The following is a 22,400-nucleotide window of genomic DNA, read 5'->3' on the forward strand; positions in this document are numbered from 1 at the left end:
TTTTCTTAATATCTCAATCTAATATGTTCTCCAAGAACTTCCTATCACACCATCTTGTTTAATTTCCTGTACAGTCCTTATCAGTATCTGTGAAGATTGTTTTCACAGCCTTCAATTGCACAGCCACGACAATTTTAGGGGGATAGAGAACTTGCAAACTAAGAAGAGAGGGAAGGTAAAGGGAGGCAGAGGGGATGGGAGAGAAAGGGAGAATGAAGGGAGGGAGATGGGGAGAAGAGGGAGAGAGGGAGAAAGGAAACCTTATTTTGAGGTTGCCCGACTCCAAACAAGAGCCAAGGGGGCCAAAAACTGTAGACATTAAGCGTCCTCTGCAGGTCAGGGAGGGTAGGTACCTTAAGAATGACCCCAGCGGACGGTAGGGGGCGCGCGTGTGCTTTCCGCTACGGCCGAGAGTGAAGACTACAACTCCCAGAAGCCTCTAGGAATACTCTGGTACTTGAGGGTTGGGCCAACTCGTTCCTTCCCGCCACACCGCTCAGAACCTAACCGGGATGCAAAGAGCCAATGGGAAGGTGGCCCGACTCCCGCGAGAGCAAGGAGCACTAGCGGCGCGTAGCGCCCCCGGGGGCTTTGCTTTCAGCATTGGTTTCCCGGTGTTTGCCCTGGGTTGCGGGGTTCGGCTTACTCTTCCCGGAAGAGGAAGGCAGGCGCGGTGGGTCTGTGCGGTTCTGCGCCCGGATCCCTGGGAATTTTAATGCAGCCTGGCCTCAGCAGCTGGTAGCCGGCGCAACGAGGCTTGCCCGGCCCCTGTCCTTCCTGCTTGTTCTACAGAATGAAGACGTCGGAGGAGCGACTCTTAGCTCCGGACAGCCTCCCTTCTGATCAGGCCCCAGCTCCAGTGCCCCAAGGTTCCCCTGTGGATAGAAATACAGACTCTGAACTGGTGCCACCGCCATGCCGTGGAGATGACCAATCCCAGATAGCCACAGATTCTGTGGCTGGCTCGGTTCCGTCCCAGGAGCCGCAACAAGGGGACCCAGTTCCTCTCTCCGCTCCCCTGGAGGAAGAGTTTAATACTCCCGGTGTGTTGAGTCCTCGAATCGAGGAGCAAGAACTTTCTGAAAGTGCGAGCCTTACGGTAGAAGAGACGAATCAGCCTGAGTTGGAGTCAGGAGAAGCCGTGGAAGGCGTGTCTGATGAACCCGGTCCTGTGGATGAGGGAGACACGTAAGTGACTGGATCTGAGGAGCGCGGACGTGTGACCACGACAGCCACCTCTCCTCAGCCCCGTTCCAGGCCTGTTTTGCTCTGACGACCCGTTTGTTTCTCCATCTCCCTTCCAGCTTTTGGAACTACAGCTTCTCGCAGGTACCCCGATACCTCAGTGGTTCCTGGTCCGAGTTCAGCACTCGCTCCGAGAACTTCCTGAAAGGTTGTAAGTGGTAAGTACGACGGGGTAGGGAGGTAGCCACTTTCAGGATTTTCATCTGAAAACTCACCTATCGTTGGCCCGTCGTGGTGGGACAGTCCTGTAATCTCAACATCTGGGAAATAGAGGGAGGACTGGGAGTTCGAGTCTTGCCTTGTCCACAGAGTGAGACCCTGTCTTAAAGTAAAAACAAAAACTAGGCTGGACGGTGGTGGCGCATGCTTTTAATCCCAGCACTTGGGAAGCAGAGGCAGGAGGGTCTCTTGAGTTCAGTGGGCAGCCTGGTCTACAGAGCGAGATCCAGGACAGCTAGGGCTACACGGAGAAACCCTATCTCAAGGTAAAACAACAGCAACAACAAAAACCCAGCCCCCAAAAGCCCAGACAAAAAAATCCCAAACTTACCTGGAGGTGGTTAAGGAGTAATAGAATACTGGTGAGTGTTTTCCTTTGCTCTCTCGATCTTTCCTTCCATTTCTAGTACTGTGGATATAGCCTCGGGTATCCAGCATGCTAGCCTGGACCTCACCACTAAGCTACATCCTAGCCTTTTTTTTTTTTTTTTTTTTTTTACTTTGCCAAGTTGCCCAGACTGGCCTGGAACTTGAGATCCTCTGCCTCAGCCTCTCAAGTAGCCGGGGTACTTGAGATGTGTGCCACCACCATCTGCATGAGCTCAAGGTTTACCTAGGACTGGTTGGTGTCTTCTCAAGGGCGTATGTTCTAAGATAGCCCTAGCCCTACATTTGGAAATGACAGGTCTGTCCAATTTTCTAATTTTCCTGTATTTTTAGGGCCCCTGACGGTTCCTGTATCTTGACCAATAGTGCTGATAACGTCCTACGGATTTACAACCTGCCCCCAGAACTGTACAGTGAAGGAGAGCCGGTGGAATATGCAGAAATGGTAAGGGGAGGGCCTGACTCCATCCCTTTGCCAGCTCTACACATTAGAGCCCTTCCTGCAAATGAAGACAGTGTGTTCATGGGTTACCTGTTCATAGACAGGGCATTCCTTCACCACGGATGTCCACATGTATCGTTTTCTGCCTTGAATTCTGAAGTCATTTAAAGAGAAGTCAGTCCCTTTTTTTTAATCAGGAGCCTGTTTTCTGTGGTCAAGTAATGGACTTCTGTGACAGTGTGTGTCTAGGTGTTTATTAGATGGTTTTCAACGTGTGCTGGGGAGGTGGCTCAGTTGGTTGGTGCTTGCCTAGCATCGCGCACAAAGCGCATGTTCAAGCTCCCACACTGCTTAAACTGGGTGTGTTGGCTTACTCTCGTAGTCTCAGCACTCTGGAGGTGGGGGCAGGAGGATAAGTTCGAGGTCCTCTCAACTGCATAGAAAGTTCTAGGCCACTGTGTTTGGTTGGGCTCTTACAGAAGTGAAAGATAGATGATGATTTGGTTGTGTTTTTTGTGTAGTGTGCAAATGTGTATCAATGAACAAGATCATTGTACATTAAAACAAATGCTCTGAAAGCCCTGTGCAGGAGATTACTGCAGCCTGGGATCTACAGTATAGCCTGGGCAGCATCTCGAGACTCCATATCTGCCTGTTTGCTTTCTCATTCTTTCTCTCCTTTTAAGATTTATTTTTAATTTTTGTTTTTGTTTCTTTTCTTTAAAAATTATTTTATGTGCATTGATGTGAAGGTATCAGATACCCTGGAACTGGAGTCACAGACAGTTGTGAGCTGCCATGTGGGTGCTGAGGATTGAACCTGGCCATCTCTCCAGCCCTGTTTTTGTTTGTTTCTTTTCTTTTCTTTTCTTTTGGTTTTTCGAGATAGGGTTTCTCTGTGTAGTTCTGGAACTTGATTTGTAGTCCAGGCTGGCCTCGAACTCACAGAAATCCACCTGCCTCTGCCTCCTGAGTGCTAAGATTAAAGGCGTGTGCCACCACCACCCAGCCTTATTTTTAATTTCTGTGTGTGTGTGTGCGTGTGTGCGTGTGTGCTGGTGCCTTCAGTGCTGAAGAGTGGGGAAAGAAGGCGAATCTCGAAGAAGTGAGAATGGAAGGTTCAGACTGGCATCCATCAGCTTGGATCTGGATGTTGGGGAGTCTGATCTCGGGCAGTTTATTCCCAACAAATTTAAACACAGTATAACTTGGGAAAAGTTTCCTGGTGTAATACAATCCCTGGGGCACAAGTCAGCATAATTGAAACTTGACTCAGGGTACATGTCATTTCTTCCTAGAAGGTGGCTTCTTGAGATAGGCTACCTGTACTAGCTTAAGGGCCTAAGCATGGGTCTGGCCTTATCTTGATCGTACAGATAGCACAGAGGTCATTTGGGCTGTTATCCATCTCTGGTCCTTGTTGTAGGAGTTTAGGGCAGCCCCTGGCTATACAGATAATGAATGTAAGGGTCATTTGAACTGTAAGGTATCTCTGGTCCTTGTGGGAGGTTGGGGAGCCCCTGGCTGTTAGGGGTCAGTTAGACTATTAGGTATCTCCAGTTCTGGTTGTAGGAACTTGATATAGCCTGGCCCAACAGATAACACAGATGGCAGATCACCTCCATCCCCAGCTTTCTGGATAGAGGAACATCCTGTGTGCTTAACATCCCTGGTTTCTCTGGAGATGTGTGGGAGCAAGGACCTTCGTGCTCCCTACACAGAGCCAAGCTGGAGTTACAAGTGGATGTGAGCCATCTGACATTGATGCTGGGAACCGAACCTGGGTCCTCTCAACCTCTGAGCCATCTTTCCAGCTACCTCTCTGTGTCCTGAGACAGGTCTTATTCTGGCTTCTAACTCATGACGTAGCTGAGGCTAGCCTTGAACTCCTGGATTTCCTCCCTCCTTTTAACCTTTCAGTTGTTGGAACTGCAGGCATGTGTTGTTAAACACAGGGAAAACTTTTTTTTTTTTTGAGATTCAAAAATTTTTTTTAATGTGTATGAGTTGTTTTGCCTGAATGTATTTCTGTGTTCCATATGCATGCAGTGCCTGTGGAAGCCAGAAGAGGGCGTTAGATCCCCTGGGACTAGAGTTACAGACAGTTTTTAGTTGTCATGTGGGTTCTGGGAATTGAACCCCAGCTCCTCTGAAAGAGTAGCCAGTGCTCTTAACTGCTGAGCCGCTCCACCTCCCACTCCACCCGCTTTGAGACAAGATCTTATGTAGAGAAGGCTGGCCTCAATCTCAAAGTAGCTGTATAGCCAAGGATGGCCCCGAGTCCCTCATCTGCTGCTCTGCCTGTGAGTGCTGGGGCTGCAGGAATGTATCACCACGTTTGCCCGAGGCCTGTCTCTTTAAGAAATAGGAAAATAAATAACTGCTTTGAAGGTGAAAAACAGGAAAAGGAGAGAGTAACCAGGAGATAGCGCTTCCGGCGGGGGGTATAGCTCTGCGCTCTTGTGTTTACCTAGTATTCGAGGGGCCCTTGGTTCACCCCAACACTGCAGAGAACAGCAAAACCCTATGGAAGTGGGATGTCATGGAGCAGTCCTTTAATCCCGCACTCAAGGCAGAGTCTGAAGAGTCTCTTGTGAGTGTGAGGCCAGCCTGATCTACAAAGCGTGTTCCAGGCTAGCCAGGGCTACCTAGGAAGACCCTGTCTCAAAACACAAAACCAAACAACCGTGCAGAGGCTAGCACTTTAGAAGTATAGGTCAGGGAGGGGCGGATAGAAAAGGAGCAGTTTTTTGTGAGACCTGAAGAGTGATAATGCTAAATGATGTGAACAGACTTCCAGGAAGAGGCGACAGCACCACAGAGACCCCGAGCTGGGGAAGCTTTGTGTTCACAGAATAGAGGGAATGCAGGGGTGGGGTGATGGGAAGGCAATGGGCAGCCGTATAATGCGGGGTCCTGTGGGAAGGCCTCTTGGGGTCTATTTGAGAGTTTCAAACCAGTGATGAGTGGACTCTGGGAGAGCGAAAGTACAAGAGTGACACCGAAGGGGTGTGTGTGTGTGTGTGTGTGCGTGTGTGTGTGTGTGTGTGTGTGTGTGTGTGTGTGTGTGTCTTTTGAGGCAGTCTTTTCTTAAAGACTTACTTTAAATTTGTATGTGTATGTGTGTCTGTAACGTGTGTTGACTACCCTTGGAGGTTAGAAGAGGGAACTGGAGTCATGGTCAGCTCAAACTTTTGTCCTCTGGTGGCACACACCTTTAATCCCAGTCCTCAGGAGTTTGAGGCCAGCCTGGTCTACATAGTGAGTCCTAGGACAGCTAGGGCTACAAAGTGAGACCCTGTCTCCAAAAACAAATCTAACAACAACAACCCCCCCCCCCCCATAAAAAAGGGTCCTCTGGAAGAGCAGTACCTACCTGCTCTTTTGTTTTGTTTTGGTTTGAGACAGTCTTTCTCTGTGTAGCTCTAGCTGCCCTGGGAATCGCTCTGTAGACCAGGCTGGTCTCGAACTCACAGAGATCCATCTGGCTCTGCCTTCCGAGTGCTGGGGTTAAAGGCTGAGCCACCACCACCCAGTCATCTACCTGCTCTTCACTGCTGAGACTTCTCTCCAGCCCCCGAGAGAGGTGACATCAGTACACAGAAGGAAGAGTCCTGACTAATGGTGCTGAGAGATGGAGCTAGGTGGCTTAGGGGGTGACCACAAAGAACACGAGTGACCCAGACAAGAGTACCTTCGGAGGAGAGGTGGAGTTGGGTAAAACGTGTAAAGGAAAAAGAATGGGGCAGTTCTTTGGACTTGTGCTGTGAAAGGGGAGCCAAGAAATTTTTTTGATCGCTGATCTACATTTCCAAAGCAAGAAATGGATCAGTGAGAAGAGGGAATGTGGGCCAAGGAAGGGCTTGTTAGGTAGTGGTGTGTCAGGGGTGACCCAGCAGAGAGGGAGGGATAACAGAGACTGTGTCCTTTTTAAGGACAAGATTTAGCCTGACATGCTGGCCCATGGTTTGTAATCCCAGCCCAGGGAGCCTGCCTAGTCTAGTCACATAGTAAGTTCTGGGATATCTTCCATTAATAACTAACACCCTGCTCCCCATTATCAACTAACACCCTGCCCCAAACAACTGACAGGAGAAGATTTCTTTCTGGGCATTGTGTGCACCTGTAATCCCAACATTTGGGAGGCTGAGGGAGGGGAACTGGGAGTTCAGGGAGACAGGTGATATGCCAAGACCCTGTCTCACAAAACCAGGGGCTCTGGTATAGCTTGCTGGCGTAAGTGCTTGCCTGTGCACACAGGCCCTGGGTTTGACTTCCAGCACTGCCGGGAAAACTGCCTTCTCTTCTCACAGTTTCAGAGGCCGGGAAGTCTAAGATGAGGCATCACGTAGCAGGATTGTGGAAACAGTCTCTCCCACCACCATGCCCCTGTTGACCCCTACCACTAAGCTAAACTGTCAGCCTCTTCCTTGTACTGTATATAGCCACAGTCTTATCAGGGGACCCCAAACTCATGACCTTATTTAATCCTATTTCTTTTTCTTTTTTTTTGAGACAGGGTCTTACTATGTAGCCTTGGCTGGCGTGAAACTGTCTATGTAGACCATGTAACGTGTATGGATGTTTTGCCTGTATGTGTCTATATACCACATGTGTGCCTGGTGCCTCTGTGCACCAGAAGGGCATTGGACCTGGTTACAGATGGTTGTGATCTGCCATGTGGGTACTGGAAATCCAGCCTGGGCCCTCTAGAAGAGCAGACAGTGCTCTTGATCAACAAGCCATCTCTGTAGCTCCTTTTTTTATGTTTTTGAGATAGGGTCTTACTATGGAGCCCTGGCTGGAACTCACTATGTAGACCAGATTGGCCTCAGACTCACAGAGATGGTCCTTTGTCTGCTACCGATTGTCAGCTTCCCCCCTCCCCATCCCCCACATAAGGTCATATCCCTAGACTGTCCTTGAACTTCATAAATAGCTGAGGATGACTTTGAACTCCTGATCCTGCTTGTAAATGTGTGTTTAAAAAACAAAACAAAATAAAACCAACCAAACAAACAAACAAAAAAACCCATTTGTGGGCGCTGGAGAGATGGCTCATCAGTTAAGAGCACTGGCTGCTCTTCCAGAGGACCCGGGTGTAGCATGAAGCTTAAAAGAGTCTTACTAATAAAAACAAACCTGGAGCCAGGTATTGGGGTGAACACTGGAAGATCAGAGAAACTGAACAAGCCACAGCCAACTCACCTTGCCAATTCCTCAGCTGATCCTGTTTCCTCAGACTGGAAGCCTCTGAGTCCTCATCCAGAATGAATCTCAGCTGAACTGCTGTTAAAAGTCTAAAAGCTTAACCAGCCTAGTTCCTGGTTTTCATGCCTATATGCCTTTCTGCTTTCTGCCATCACTTCCTGGGATTAAAGGCGTGCGTCACCATGCCTGGCTGTTTCCAGTGTGGCTTTAAACTCACAGAGATCCGGATGGATCTCTGCCTCCCAAGTGATAGGATTAAAGGCGTGTGTGCCACTATTTCCTGGCGTCTATGTCTGTCTAGTGGCTGTTCTATTCTCTGACCCCAGATAAATTTATTAGGGTGCACGATATATTGGGGAATACAATATCACCACACCTGGGTTCAGTTCCCAGCACCCACATGGCAGCTCACAACTGTCTGTTACTCTAGTTCCAGGGGATATGGCATCCTCACACAGACATACATGCAAGCAAAACACCAATGCACATTAAAAAAAGAAAGAAAGAAAAACCTTTGTGTGTACATATGGGATGTGCGTGTGTGTGTGTGTGTGTGTGTGTGTGTGTGTGTGTGTGTGTGCGCGCGCATTTTGGGGCATGCAGAGGTCAGAAAACAACCCAGGCATTGGTCTTTGCTTTCCACGTCTTTGAGGCATGGTCTCCTGTTCACTGCTCCATGTATCCTGCAGGCTTCTGGGGATTGTCGTGTTTCTACTTTGTATCCTGTCCTATTACTTCTGAGATTACAGGCAGGAGCTACCGCATCTGGCGTGAGTGAGTTTTGGGAGTTTGATCTAAGGTCTTTACCCTCATGCAGCAAGACCTTTGCCCCCAAACCATCTCCCCACCCTATAAACATGTTCTTGATGAAACTGAAACTGAGTAATTGGAGAAATAGGGTAAGTGAACTTGGTGGTTAGAGATGGAAATGCGAGTTTGGAGATGACACAGTCCACCCTTGACTGTGGGAGCGAGTGGCAGGTGTAAACTGAGGACGTAAGCGCATGGCTTGAGACGGGCCCCACGTGGGATGAGTCCACCCCTTCTTTTCAGCCTGTCTGTCCAGTACTTGTGTGTCCTCGGGTTTGTTTGTCTGGAATGTGTCAGGTGGGCACTGAACCCTAGAGCTGCAGCCCTGGTCCTCGTCTTCATGGTTTTTGTTGTGGTTGTTGATTTTGTTTTTCAGTTTTAGAGACATTTGAATTACATCGGTTAGCCCTGTGGTGGGGAGAGGCGTTTCAGAGAGCGACAGGGCTCAGGGGACCTTTCACAAGAAGGGTCTGGCCAGTATCTGAAGACAGCGAGGAAGAAAAAGAAGTCACATCGTTGTGAGTCCTGACTCAGGCTGGACAGGGCCTGTGATGGCTCACAGGGGTCTGGGCTTCTTTTCTGTGGTAGTGTCTCACTACATTGCCCAGGCTAGCCTCAAAACTGGACTCAGAGCCAGGGTGCTGGCACATGCCTTTAATCCCAAAACAGAAGGCAGAGGCAGGTGGATCTCTGTGAGTTCAAGGCCAGCCTGGGGTACACCTTGAGGCTCTGTTTAAAAAAAAGCAATAAAAAGAGTATTTGAGCAAGCCCTCGCTGTTAAGGTGGCTCTTAAGCAGAAACCTGAAGGAATACAGGCGTGAGCAGCAGTGACACCTGGAAGAAGACAGAGGACAGTGAATTGATTCATAGTTCCTGTGGAAACGGAAGTTCAAGAGTGAGCGTAGGGAGGGCTGGAGAGATGCTCGGCAGTTAAGAGCCCTGGCTGCTCTTCCAGAGGACCCGGGCTCAATTCCCCAAACTCACACAGCGCTCGTACTAGTCTATACACTCCAGTTTGAGGGGATCTGATGCCCTTTTCTGGCCTTCCTCTGTGGGTACCAGGCACACATGGTACAAAGATGTACATGCAGCCCAAAAGCTCGTGTACTTTTTTTCTTGGTTTTTTGAGACAGGGTTTCTTGGAACTCTGTAGACCAGTCTGGCCTTGAACTCACAGAGATCCGCCTGCCTCTGCCTCCCGAGTGCTGGGATTAAAGGCGTGCGCCACCACTCTCAGACCCTTTTTCTTTTTTTGAATTAAAAATAACATCTTGGTTAAGTGGTTAAGAGCACTGACTGCTCTTCTAGAGGACCTGAGTTCAAGTCCCAGCAAGCACATGGCGGCTCACAACTGTCTGTAACTCAGATATCTGGCATCCTCACACAGACACACATGCAGGCAAAACACCAATGCACATAAAATAAAAAATAAATAAATTATTAAAAAGATACCATTTAGAAAAATGACTTTGGCCAGTGAGATGACTCAGCAGCTGAAGCGCTTGCTGTTCCTGCCTGACAGCCTGAGTTCAGTTCACGAAACCCAGGGTGCAGAGAGAACTGACCCCTGAAAGTTGTTCTCTGACCTCCGTACATGCACCAGGGCATGCATGCACCCATGCTCACACACATCATCACATAAAACAATAATAATGAAGATAACGGAAGGATCTGTAGGAAGCAAGATGGAGAACCAGGCGGGTAAAGTTTCAAGGAATAAGAAAGAAAAGGAAGCCAGACATGGTGGCATGCGCCTTTAATCCCAGCACTTGGGAGGCAGAAGCAGGTGAGTTTAAAGCCAGCCTGGTCTATATATAGCAAGTTCCAGGTCAGCCAGGGCTGCCCAGTGCGACTCTGCCTCCAAACTGTCGGGGAGAAGGGGTAGCTAGACTGATACCAAGAGTTGTAGGGTACGAAGCAGGGCAGGGGTTTATCCAGTCGGTGGTCTTTGCCTGGCACACAAGCCCTGGGTTTGATCCCTAGTATTTCATAAAATGGGTGTGGTGGGCCATACCTGGAACCCAGCATTAGGGAGGTGGAGGCAGGGCGATCAGAAGTTCAAGTTCACCCTTGTCTAAGTAGTGAGTTTGAGGCCAACCTCTGGTTCAAAAATAAAAATGGAAACAAAAACCAGGAAGGCTGAGTCTCTGGGCAGAGCATGTGACAAAAAGGGACACGTAGGGACTCCTGGGGCACAGAGAAGTCAAAGACAAGGTGACATCAACCTGCACACATTGGCCTTGAAGTATATATGGAGGAGGGGAGTGTGAGCCGGAAAGCCATCTCAGCTCAAGAGGGCACGGGAAGCCAGGGCTAGGCAAGTTCTGGAGGGTGAAGGGTTTCCAGGAAGGTAAGAGTAAGGGTGACTTTAGATCCTAGAGCATAAATATTGGAAGGCCTGGGGCTGGAGAGACGGCTCAGAGGTTAGGAGCACTGGCTGCTCTTCCAGAGGTCCTGAGTTCAATTCCCAGCAACCATGTGGTGGCTCACAGCTGTCTATAATTTAATCTGGTGCCCTCTTCTGGCCTGCAGGCAGAACACTATATACATAATAAATAAATTTTTTAAAAAAGCTTTAAAGAAAATATTGGAAGTCCTTAGTTAAGTAAGGATTTGGGGGAGCTGACAGGCCTTAATGTAAGGCAGATTGGGGGATGTGGAATAGTGTGTGTGTCAAGGTAATGCAAGGTAAGCCAGAAGGCTGAGGCTTCTCTAGTGTCTGAGGCTAATGGATATGTTTGTGCTTGTCTTTTGTTACTGGTTTTTTTTTTTTTTGGTTTTTGGTTTTTGGTTTTTGGTGTTTTTTTTTTTTTTTTTTGTATGTTTGTTTTTCAAGACAAGGTTTCTCTGTGTAACCTTGGCTGTCCTGGAACTAGCTATGTAGACCAGGCTGGCCTCAAACTCAGAGATCCACCTGCCTCTGTCTCCCGAGTGCTGGGATTAAAGGTATACACCACCACACCTGGCTTTTTTATTTATTTATTAATTTATTTTTTGTTTACATTATGTGTATCTTTGTCTCTGTCTGTGCATGTGAGTGCAGGTGCCCACAGAGGCCAGGAGAGGGTGCTGGATCCCTGGGGGCTGACAGGGGAACAGGAACGGAGCTCAGGTCTTCTGCGAGAGAGCAGTACATGCTCTTAACTCCTCAACCATCCACCTGCCCTGTGGGGTTTTTGTTTGTTTGTTTTGAGGCAGTCTCGGTATCCCTGGCTGGCCTGGAACTTACTATGTACCAGACCAGGCAGAGGTGTCCGTCATGTGGTGATCCTGTTTGGCCTCACATGTGCTGAGATTGCAATGCATGCAGCATCTTGACAGGCTAATGTTTCTGTGAGTCTTGATGGCTTCCAGAAAGAAGGGTTGCCTGGTGCTCAGTGGCTGCCTAGATCAGAGGCTGCAGATCTGTGAGTTCTGCAAGACGGTAAAAAGCCCTGGTTCCCAGACAGACACTGAGGTGTCTCAAGACCAGGGCCTACGGTGTATTAGAGAGGTTGCCTCTTGTGGGGATGGTTAGAAGACACTGGGACTGTAGGGCTCGGTTATGGAGAAACAAGGAAGGATGCTGAGGTGTGGTTACTTTTTTCATTGCTGTGACAGTGTCTTACAGAGCATCTGAAGGAAGAGTTATTTTTAGTTTGAGGGTACAGCTCATCATTGCAGGGAGGTCATGACAGCAGTCCCCTGTCCTCAGTCAGGAAGCAGAGCGGTGTGGAAAGCTGGTCCTCCATCCACTTTTGTCCTTTTTATTCAGCCCAGGAGGACCCAAGCCCATAGAGTGGGGCCTCTCACATTTAGGGTGGGTCCTGCCACATCAGGTAATCCAGTCCAGAAGTTCCCTCACAGATGTGACAGGTTTATCTCATAGGTTGTTCTAGGTCCTGGCAGGTTATAATGATCAGCATTAACCATCATAGTAGAGACCCGTGGTGTGCCGGCCTGGTGACCTGAGTTGGACCCCCAGAATTCACATAAAGATGGAAGGAGCGAACCAACTCCACAGATTTGTCCCCTGACTGCCGTGTGTGCATGTGACATGTGCCTGCATTCTCACACACGATAATAAATGTTTAAAAATATTAGCCGTCACAACTCACTGGGAATGTAGCTCCACGGCAGAGTGCTTGCTTGCTTGAGACCTTACGCACCCACAAACAGAGACGGGAAGGAGGGAGAATCTGAGAGAAGAAGAGCCTAGTGTGGTAGCTCATGCCTCAAATCTCAGTACTTGGGAGGCTGGGGCAGAAGCATCAGTGTGAGTTTGAGGCCAGCCTGGGCTATGTAGTTAGCTTGAGGCCATTCTGAGCTGTGCAACCAGACCTTGCCTCAAAACAGACAAAGAGAAAACCATCATTGCCTGCCACTTGACAAAAATCAGCACCTGAAACTTATTTCCATTGTTTCTGAAAGCTGTGTCCAAGTATGGGAGTTGTTTATGTGTCTGTAACCCTGAAGTCCATGGCTTTGTTTCCTGCTTTGTCCATTTCAGCAATTATGTCCTAAGTGTTTTTCACAGAGGTCCAGGCTTCCTAGTTCCTGTGTCTAACGGTGCATGTTAAGTGCTTTTGATAGGTTTTGTTTAAAAAACAAAACAAAAACCTTTTCTTCCCTTTGGACATTTGCGTTTCTAAGATTTTAGTAGCATGTATTATTCTGATAGCCAGTTGGGTGTGGTGGCCGATGCCTGTGCAGTCTAAGCATTCAGGAAGGCTGAGGCAGGATTGAGAGGTCAGAGTACTCTGGCCTGCACAGCAGCTATTTCCAAATAAACAGTTGAGTGGATATCTGCACATGCTTTAAGGAAGTGGGTCTTTTCCCTTCCTTTCCCTTCCATTTCAGGAAAGCCCCTCTGTTTTCCTCTCCTCTTCCCCTTCTCTGTTTGTTTTCTGTGGGTTTTTGTTTTGTTTTTGAGACAGGATCTCTCTTTGTAACACTGGCTGGCCTAGAACTCAAAGATGGGCCTGCCTCTGCCTGCTTAGAGTTGGGATTGAAGACAAGATCTGTCACACCCAGCAGAGAAGCAGAGTCAGGTTTTTACAGGAAATTGTATGCATAAGAAATACCTTAGCTCCAACAGTCTGTGCATGCGGACTTACGTCTCTATAGATATTTCTCTGTATATTAATGGTTTGTGATACAGAGAATTGTTTTCAAAAATTTCTTATGCCCTTTTTTTCTTGCTTTTAGCAGTATGTGGGTGAACATGTTCTATCACAACCTCACTCCTTAAGTATTCTCTCTGGCTTCTCCCCCCACTCCAGTTTTGGGGTTCACACCCCTGGTTTCATACATGTTTGTTAGGGCAGAGCTATATCTTCACCTCCTCCCCTTTTTTCAGACTGAGTCAGTATCCCAAACTGACCTTGAACTTGTGACCTTCCTGCCTCAGCCTCCCAAGTGTGGAATTACAGGTGTGTGCCATTAGTTCTAGCTAAGTGTTCTCACTTTTCCTGTCTGAGAGCTCCGTGTTTGAAAACGGATGAAATCCATGGAACTAGGATGTAGCATGCTTGCCTAGTGTATGAAGACAGTTTTGGATATAGTCGGTCCTCTATCCATGCTTTTGGTGTCTGTACAACTGCAGGTCCAAAATATTTGATAAAAACAGGGAGTCTGGTCAGCCTGGTCTACAGAGGGAGATCCAGGACAGGCACCAAAACTACATGAAGAAACCCTGTCTCGAAAAAACCACCACCACCACCAACAACAACAAAAAATCAGGGAGTCTGGTTGGGGTTTAGGGGAGTCAGTGGCCAGGATGTAAAATAAATAGATGAGTTAAAAGCCAAACAGACAGACCAGGGAGTCTGTACTGACATGTTTGGGGCTTTTCTTCCCTTGTTACATTTCCTGGACCATACGGTATAGCAACTCTCAATGTGACATTTACATTAATTAGTAATTAAAAGTAACCTAGAGATTGAAGCATCTGAGAGGGTGTATATAGGTCCTCTGCAGATACCACAGCCCCTTATATAATCTGTGAGACTGACCATCAACAGATGTTGGTATGTTGTGGGGCGTGTCCGGGAATCCATGCTTCTTGAGAACTGAGATGACTGCATATTCCTCCCTGTGTGGTCTCCCTCTTACCTTCTCTTCAGAACTTTCTAGAACTGGCTCCCCAGCCTGTTTCCTGACCTGTGTCCCTGTTGTCATACCTGTGGTTCTTGGTACCACTCTGGCCCTCTCTGGGGACTCTGCATCTTTCACACCCTTCTCGGAGTGGGGTGTCCTCACCCCCAGTGCCAGAGCTAGGCTATTGCTCCTTTATCCTCACAGAGTTTCTTCTGATGACTTCTGCGGAGGTTGGCGCCTCGTAGCCTGGCTGTGTCTCCTAAGTCCTCCCCATCTTTGCGGCCTCAGCTCTCCAAGCCAGAAGCCTGGGTCTCATCCTGTGACCTTCCTGACTCCCCATATGACTGAATGCCAGCCCTCATGAAGCCTGTCTGACCTCTAATCACCCACTTCACACCTTTTACTTTAACTCGGGTCTGATTATTTTGGGTGTTATGTTCTGCAACAGTGTGCTGTCTGTGTTTGCTCGTGGAAACATTACTTCCTGGGGCTGGAGAGGTCGCCGGGCGCTTAAGAGCATTTGTTGATCTGGCAGAGGACCTAGGTTCGGGACTCAGCACCCACACAGTGGCTCCTAACCCCTGTAACTCCAGTCCCAGGGGATCTGACACCCTCTCCTGACCTCTGAGGATACTAGGCACACATGTGTACACACATACATGCAGGCATAACACTCATTCGTGTAAAATGACAGGAAACAGACGAGTAAATCCTTTGCCTGAGACCTTGCCCCGGATGTTGAGAGACAGAGGTGAGCAGGGAGACCGACTCGGACACTGTTAGAAGCAGTGAGGAGCATCGAGGGCTTGGGAACGTGGAGGGTGAAGGGGTAAAGACAGCTTTTCAGAGGAGGGAGCACCTAGGACCTGGGGTGATAGAGGTTCTACCAGGGCGGGAGGTGGGAGGGGTACAGGGGAGAGGAAGGGATAATATTCCAAACAGAGACTAGTTCTGGAAAGCCTGTGGCTGAGAATATATGGAGTTGCTATCTCATGGGGCCTGAGAATCAAAGTGGTTGACATTGTGATTTGTTTTGTTTTTGTTTTTGTTTTTCAAGACAGCGTTTCTCTGTGTAGCTTTGGAGCCTGTCCTGGAACTCACTCTGTAGACCAGGCTGGCCTCAAACTCAAAAGAGATCCGCCTGCCTCTGCCTCCCGAGTGCTGGGATCAAAGGTGTGTGCCACCACTGCCCGGCGACATTGTGATATTTAAGGAGGTGGATAGAGATGAGCCTTGAAGGCTGAATTGCAGGTAGGAGCATTTAAGGGAAGTCTTCATAAGGAAAAGGGCTACATGGAGCCTCTAAAATATTTTAGCAGGAGAATGAGACTGTAGAATCCCAGCTTGTTAAGGTCTGGGGTCCAGGGTGGAGAATGGATGGGTAGGTTTGAGAGCAGTGGTGAGGAGAGGTCTGGAGGACACTCAGGTTGTCGCTGAGGGCCTGGCAAGGAGGCAGTGGCTATAACGGACTATCAGAGGGAGGGAATGGAGGAGACAGATTGCAGTGTTGGGCCGGACCAGGAGTAGCAAGGAGGACGGCTGAGGATGGGGTTTTGGCCTAGTTTACTTTTCTGCTGCTGATTAGAGGCCAAAGAGCAACACTGCCTACTTCCTGGCTGTTCCCAAGCTCATGGTCAGCTATCTGGTACAGTCTAGGCTCACCTGCCCAGGGATGGCACCACCTACAGTCGGCTGGACCCTCCCACATCAACCAGCATCAGGAAAATGCCCCACAGACATACCTACAGGGCAGTCTGATCCATGTAATCCCTCGACTGAGGGTCCTCTCCCTGGGTGACTCCAGATTTCTGTCGGGTTGACAGCTGAAGCTCCTGTGACTCACTCCTGCACAGACTAGACTTCCAAACCAGCGTGGGGCCCGGGAGCAGCAAGCAGGTGCTGGTCCCTTACGGCTCAATAGAGTCTGAGGTGCCTGTGGGATCTAAATGAGCTGTCCCCCAGGTAGTCAGCTGTTGGATTCAGGCTGATGGGGTAGAAAATGAAGTCATGGTTGGGTGGTGTCAACAAAGAGCTTACAAAGGGTTGGTGTCCAAACTGTTTAAATGTTCTATACATTGTGAAGAAGAGGACAACTCAGTAGGAAAAAAAGGCAAAATTTATGAAACGATGTGCCTACATACAGAGAGACTTAAGCCACATGTGGTGGTGCGCGTCTGTAAATCCAGACTTTGGGAAACAAAGAGACACGGTAGTTCAAGGCCAACCTTGAGAGCTGCGTGGTGAGTCAGGCCAGCCTGGACTAAACGAAACCCTGTGTCAAGTAAAAAACGCAAAAACAACAGAGCAAATGGTCTTACCTTCACTTAACAACTCGACAGTATGGTTGGAAATACCAAGTTAGGCCCTAGCAAGCCCCATTTCACAGCCAGCAAACAGAAACATTTCAGGCAGGCCCGGGGGATACCTGCCTGCAGTCCCACCACTTCGGAGGCTGAGGCGAACGATGCCCGGCCTCCAGCTTGCCAGACGGCAGTGTTCTCCGCGCGCTCAGCCCTGCTTACTCTCAGCATCTCGGCAACAGCACCCCAAAGTGCCTGGCCTTCTTTTATCTTCCCGGCATCGACTGTTTTCTTTTTGTTTTCGGAGTGGTGAGGATCCAAGCCAGGGCTTGGAGCCACACTCCAGCACGCTGTCAAAATTATTTCGTTTTTTATTGCTGTTGTTTCATTAGCGTGAGCGTAGGTGTAGGTGTGGGTGCAGGTGGCTATGACCTCGTGGAAATCGGGTGACAGATCTGTGTTCTCCCCTTTCGTCTTTACCTGGGTTCCAGAGATCCAACTACGGTTGCCAGACTCACACAGCACACACCTTTGTCCACTGACCATCCAACCCCCCACCCTGTTTCCTTTGTTTCTTTGTTTGCTTTTGGGGGACAGGCTTTCGAGGAGCCCTGGCTGGCTTTGAACTCCTTATCCTCCTGCCTCTGTGCCTCTGCAGTGCTGACATTCCAGGATCCCAGCCCAGGGTTTTGTGAATGCTCGCAAACACCCTACCAGTCAGCCATGACCCTTTTGTGTTTCAGTTTAAGTATTCCAGGTTGGCCTTGAACTCACAGCAACTCCTGTCTCAGTTCAAGTGCTGGGGTTACAGGCAAGAGACACCACACTCAACTTTATTTTCTTCAACTGGATAGAAAATTTGTAGGTATTTGTTTATGTTAGTAAAGATTGAACCCCGGGGCCCATGCCTGCCAGGCTAGTGTTCTACCCCTGACGTGCGTCCACAGCACTTATTTCGCTGTTTAAGTGTTTGTACGTTTGGTTGGGAATGCACTTGGCAGAGTACTTGTATCTCATGCATCCAGCCCTGGGTTCCTTCCCCAGCAGGACATGAGCAGGGTGTGATGACAACCCCCCCACCCCCAGGTGGAAGCAGGAAGATCAGAAGTTCAAAGCCAATCTGGGTTCTATTAAACTGTCTGGGGGGCAAACACCTGAGGTGACTCTACAGGTAGAGATCTGAGTTCGATTTCTAGGACCCCCTCTGTGGGAAGGAGAGAACCTATTCACTTCCCGTTGTCCTCTGACTCACACACGTGTGCAGTGCGATATGTGAGCATACACATAGACAGTATTTTAAGAAGTCTTTGCAGTTTTGGACTTTGTTTTTGCATTGCTGGGGATCAAACTCAGGGCCTTGCAAATGGTAGGCAATCAGTGTTGCCACTGAGCTAAATCCCTAAGGCCTGGTAATCTTTTTAAAGGGTAGAATAGCATAGAACCTGGTTGGTTCTTTGTAAGTGTTAAAAAAATTATGGCCTGGAGGTGGTGGCGCATGCCTCTAATCCCAGCAAGCACTTTGGAGGCAGGTAGGTAGATCTCTGAGTTCGAGGACAGCCTGGGCTACACAAAGAAGTCTTGTCTTGAAAAACAAAGATTATGAATCTCTACTGCATTCGGTGGCCTGAGTCTGACATCTGAGCCTGGGTGAAATGCTTGAATAGTAAAGACTGTTCTTTATGCCCCTCTGCTTTCTTCTATCTGGTTAGTGTCCCGCTGTGTCCTAACACCCCCCGGGGGGGGGGCCCCCCCGCACAGTTTTGTTTTGTTTTTTGCCTGTTTTCCCCTGCCAGTAACCCCAGCATTCCCACATCTGTGTCCAGGTTCCTGTCCTTCGAATGGTGGAGGGTGACACCATCTATGATTACTGCTGGTATTCTCTGATGTCCTCCAGCCAGCCAGACACCTCCTAGTAAGTGATAAGTGACGACCTTCGCTGTGCCCTTCATCACGTGTTCCCCATCATCTCCTCACCCGGCCCACACACCCAGTTTCAAGGAGGCCTCTTCTTAGACTGCCAGGGCTCCTGGGAGGGTGGGAGAGGGTGCTCAGTGTGCCCCTCTGATGGAAGCGGGGAGGGCCGGGCACTGGGCTCCCTTCCCGTCCTCTGACGGTCACTTGGGCCTCAGCCTCCTCCGTGTTTCTCCCAGCGTGGCCAGCAGCAGCCGGGAGAACCCAATCCACATCTGGGACGCATTCACTGGAGAGCTCCGGGCTTCCTTTCGCGCGTACAACCACCTGGTACTGACTTCCCTGTCCAGCCCCTGTGCTCACTGGGGCCTGGCCCTCCCTTTTGGAAGACAGACGAGGCTTTGCAGGCCTGTCTCCAGCCCTCTCCTGCCCCTAGGACGAGCTGACAGCAGCCCACTCGCTCTGCTTCTCCCCGGACGGTTCCCAGCTCTTCTGTGGCTTCAACCGGACTGTGCGTGTCTTCTCCACATCCAGGCCTGGTAGAGACTGCGAGGTGCGAACCACATTTGGTAAGCCTCAAGGGGCAGGAGATGAAAGCGTAGTACCCATGACGGGGCCGTGAGTGAGCTGGGGCCACCTGTGGGGTTTCTCAGCCAAGACACTGCCTCTAGGCTCGGAGGAAACTCTCCCCAGGTCAAGCAGTTGATGAGAAAGCTGGGTTAACTCCTAACCCGTCCATGCCGGTCAGATGTGTAGTTTGTGGTCTATCAAAACCTTGCAGTGCCTGGGACTGAACCCAGGGTCTTGTGTTAGACAAGCACTGTACCACTGAACTTACAAAATTGAAGGTGAAGGGGAGTTGGTTTCCTGTAGGCCTGTAGCTCTCCATCCCTTCCAGGAAAAACTGGGCTATGACCGGGAGAGGGAGACTAGGGAGAGGGAGACTAGGTTCTTTTTTTTTTTTTTTTTTTTTTTTTTTTTGGTTTTTCGAGACAGGGTTTCTCTGTGCAGCTTTGCGCCTTTCCTGGGACTCACTTGGTAGTCCAGGCTAGCCTCGAACTCACAGAGATCCGCCTGGCTCTGCCTCCCGAGTGCTGGGATTAAAGGCGTGCGCCACCACCGCCCGGCTGAGACTAGGTTCTTTAGGGGAACTGAATGATCTGGGAAGCATCAGAGAACTTCAAATTGCTTGAGGTAAACAGGGTGGGGAATGAGTCCCTGCATGTCAGTCCCAGGCAGGGCACAGAGGTCCCAGGCTGGTTACTGTCCCGTGCTAATTGCTCTCTTGTTTCCTCTCCAGCAAAAAAGCAGGGCCAGAGTGGCATCATCTCCTGTATAGCCTTTAGTCCGGCCCAGGCCCTTTACGCCTGTGGCTCCTATGGCCGTACCCTAGGCCTGTATGCTTGGGATGACGGTTCTCCTCTTGCCTTGCTGGGAGGCCACCAAGGGGGTGTCACCCACCTTTGCTTTCACCCCGATGGCAACCTCTTCTTCTCAGGAGCCCGAAAGGTATTGGTCAGAGCCTAAGCTTGTGTGTAGGCAGGAGTGGGGATGTCCTTTGTAATGTGTTAAAACCAGGTTTGAGGGAGGCTGAGGTGGAGGCAGGGGAGAGAGGGAGAACGAGGGGGTGGGAACACTTCAGACCTCTGTTCTTGTCTTCAGGATGCTGAGCTTCTGTGCTGGGATCTCCGGCAGCCTGGCCACCTCCTGTGGTCTTTGAGTCGGGAAGTGACCACCAATCAGCGCATCTACTTTGATCTGGACCCGTAAGTGGCTGTGGCCCCTTTCAGGTTCCAGATGGTCAGAGTCTGGCTGCATCCTAGGCCCTTGGATAAGAATGGCTTCTCCCCGCAGAGTGATGCTGCCTGTCTACCCACAAGTTTCCCTTCATTCCCAGGAGTGGGCAGTTCCTAGTGAGTGGCAACACCAATGGAGCTGTCTCTGTGTGGGACATCAGTGGAGCTTTCACTAACAGCACGCTGGAACCTGTGGTGACTTTTCTGCCCCAGAAGGACTGCACCAATGGAGTGAGGTCACTAAAGGAAGGGGCTTGGAGCTGGGCTTGGGGAGGAAGGTGGATCTCCCACATATCATCCTGACCTAGGTGCTGACAGACTGCCCTCTCTTCCAGCCTACACCCTAGCTTGCCTCTACTGGCTACCGCTTCCGGCCAGCGTGTGTTTCCAGAGCCCACCAATAGTGGGGATGAAGGCGAGCCGGAGCTGGATCTTCCCCTGCTCTCCCTATGCCACGCCCATCCCGAATGGCGGCTTCAGCTCTGGTGGTGTGGAGGGGGACCGGACCCCAGTAGCCCTGATGACCACCAAGATGAGAAGGGACAAGGAAGGACAGAGGGCTGTGGGGATGAGTTAATATAAAGATTTTGTATGATGCTGGAGTCATTGTGTGTGTTTGGGGTGGCAGGTGGCTGGTGGGAGTGTGGTGAGGGCGTTAGTAGTTTCCTTTGTCCAGCATCTGTGGGGTCTGGCGTATTGTTCCCAAAACCAGGGGTTGAGAGGTGGGACCAGGCAGGAGCCAATGACGAGCCGAGCATGGTGTGAAGTCAAGCAGGTGGGGGTGGGGCCTCTTGCCATTGACTAGATGGTTGCTAGGCAACTTGGTAAACTGAGGAGCAAACCTGTTTGAAATCTCACTCCTGAGGTGGCTGCATCAGGGGTCAGGGGGAGCTGGCCTGAGCCTGGGTGGCAGGAGCTCGGTGGCAGACTGTTGAGTGTGACTGTGTGAGACTAAGCAGACGGTGACAGACAAGTCAGCGCGATGCTGCACAGCGCTGTTTACCATCATCCAGCTGCAGAGGGGAAGGGTGCAAGAACACTGTGCCCACTGCACCCGGGCAGGCAGAGTCAAGGACACACCGGAAGGAGGAAATGGAGAAACAGTTGCTTCACATTAGTCTCTAGAATGCAGCGCCAGGGCAAGGGGCTGGCTCCTTCAGCAGGCGCGCTGGTCCTGCTTCTCCATCTGTCCACGCTCCCCCTCCTCACACACCTTGTCAAACACCCAGAATGGGAGTCTTTGAAGAGATGCTGTCAACGGGGCCGTGGTGGGGACCTCAGTCAAAGGGAAAGGAGCTGCCTGGCGGAGGATTGGGCAGGAAGGAGAGGAATGCGGCCCCTGCCGGAGGTGCTGAAAGCCTTGCTTCTTACACCCAAGAAGGCAGCTCCTCCCTTCCCCCAGGATAATTGGAAACAGCCCTTCCTGTGGAGTGCAGCTTTGGGGGTTTATAGGTACCCCCTTTCCTTTCCCAGTCCCACTTCTCTCCATGATCATCTAAGAAGGGTCAAAATTCACTCCCTAGTCTCCACCTAATCCACAGAAAACAGCCTTGTGTCAGAGAAGCTGTGACAAAGGGACCCCAGGAAAGGGGAGTTGGGCAGCCTAGGTTGTATTTTCATTTTTTCCTAAACTCCCCGTGTGACCTTGGGCAAGTCACGGGGTCCTCTCTCAACCCGGGTAGCTCTGTCCCCTCCCACGTCACACAGGTAGACGGACCATCAACCTGGCCATCCTCTGTGAAGTGCCTGGCCTCCAAGGTTGTCATTGCCCTCTCCAGGCCGCTCGCTCGCTCGCTCGGAAGCAGCGGTGTTGTTTGGGGATGGAAGGGGAGCAGGCTGCGGGAGCAGAGGGGGAAGGTTTTTCGGGGCGGATAGGGCAAGAGCCTTTCTAGACGCTAGCGAGGAAGGTTCCAACCGCTCGGGCGATCGGAGGGCAGGAAGACAGAAAGGCAAGCAGAAACTCAGCCAGAGACGGACACTGCGAGGGACAAAGGGGGCGTG

The 22,400-nt window shown here is 50.2% G+C and overlaps 1 protein-coding gene across 1 annotated transcript; it reads left to right on the top strand.

The window, feature by feature from the left end:
* The first annotated feature begins 271 nt into the window (after positions 1–271).
* Wrap53 (WD repeat containing antisense to TP53) lies at positions 272–21,001 on the top strand. The gene is made up of 10 exons (XM_052756669.1): positions 272–1,188; positions 1,305–1,403; positions 2,185–2,296; positions 18,516–18,604; positions 18,843–18,933; positions 19,040–19,172; positions 19,904–20,112; positions 20,266–20,369; positions 20,501–20,635; positions 20,735–21,001. Exons 1-10 carry the CDS (start codon positions 794–796, stop codon positions 20,979–20,981), a joined length of 1,614 nt encoding a protein of 537 aa, XP_052612629.1. The 5' UTR covers positions 272–793; the 3' UTR covers positions 20,982–21,001.
* The last annotated feature ends 1,399 nt before the right edge of the window (positions 21,002–22,400 follow it).

This window comes from Peromyscus californicus, unplaced genomic scaffold, assembly GCF_007827085.1.
Source record: "Peromyscus californicus insignis strain IS unplaced genomic scaffold, ASM782708v3 Scaffold_3__1_contigs__length_106647218, whole genome shotgun sequence".
Classification (NCBI taxonomy): domain Eukaryota; kingdom Metazoa; phylum Chordata; class Mammalia; order Rodentia; family Cricetidae; genus Peromyscus; species Peromyscus californicus.

Bases quoted from the DNA above. Each gene is read 5' to 3' on its own strand.
- Wrap53 (XM_052756669.1), top strand. From the start codon at position 794: ATGAAGACGTCGGAGGAGCGACTCTTAGCTCCGGACAGCCTCCCTTCT. The intron at 18,605-18,842 runs GTAAGTGATAAG...TGTTTCTCCCAG, and splicing joins AGCCAGCCAGACACCTCCTA to CGTGGCCAGCAGCAGCCGGG. The intron at 20,370-20,500 runs GTAAGTGGCTGT...CTTCATTCCCAG, and splicing joins ATCTACTTTGATCTGGACCC to GAGTGGGCAGTTCCTAGTGA.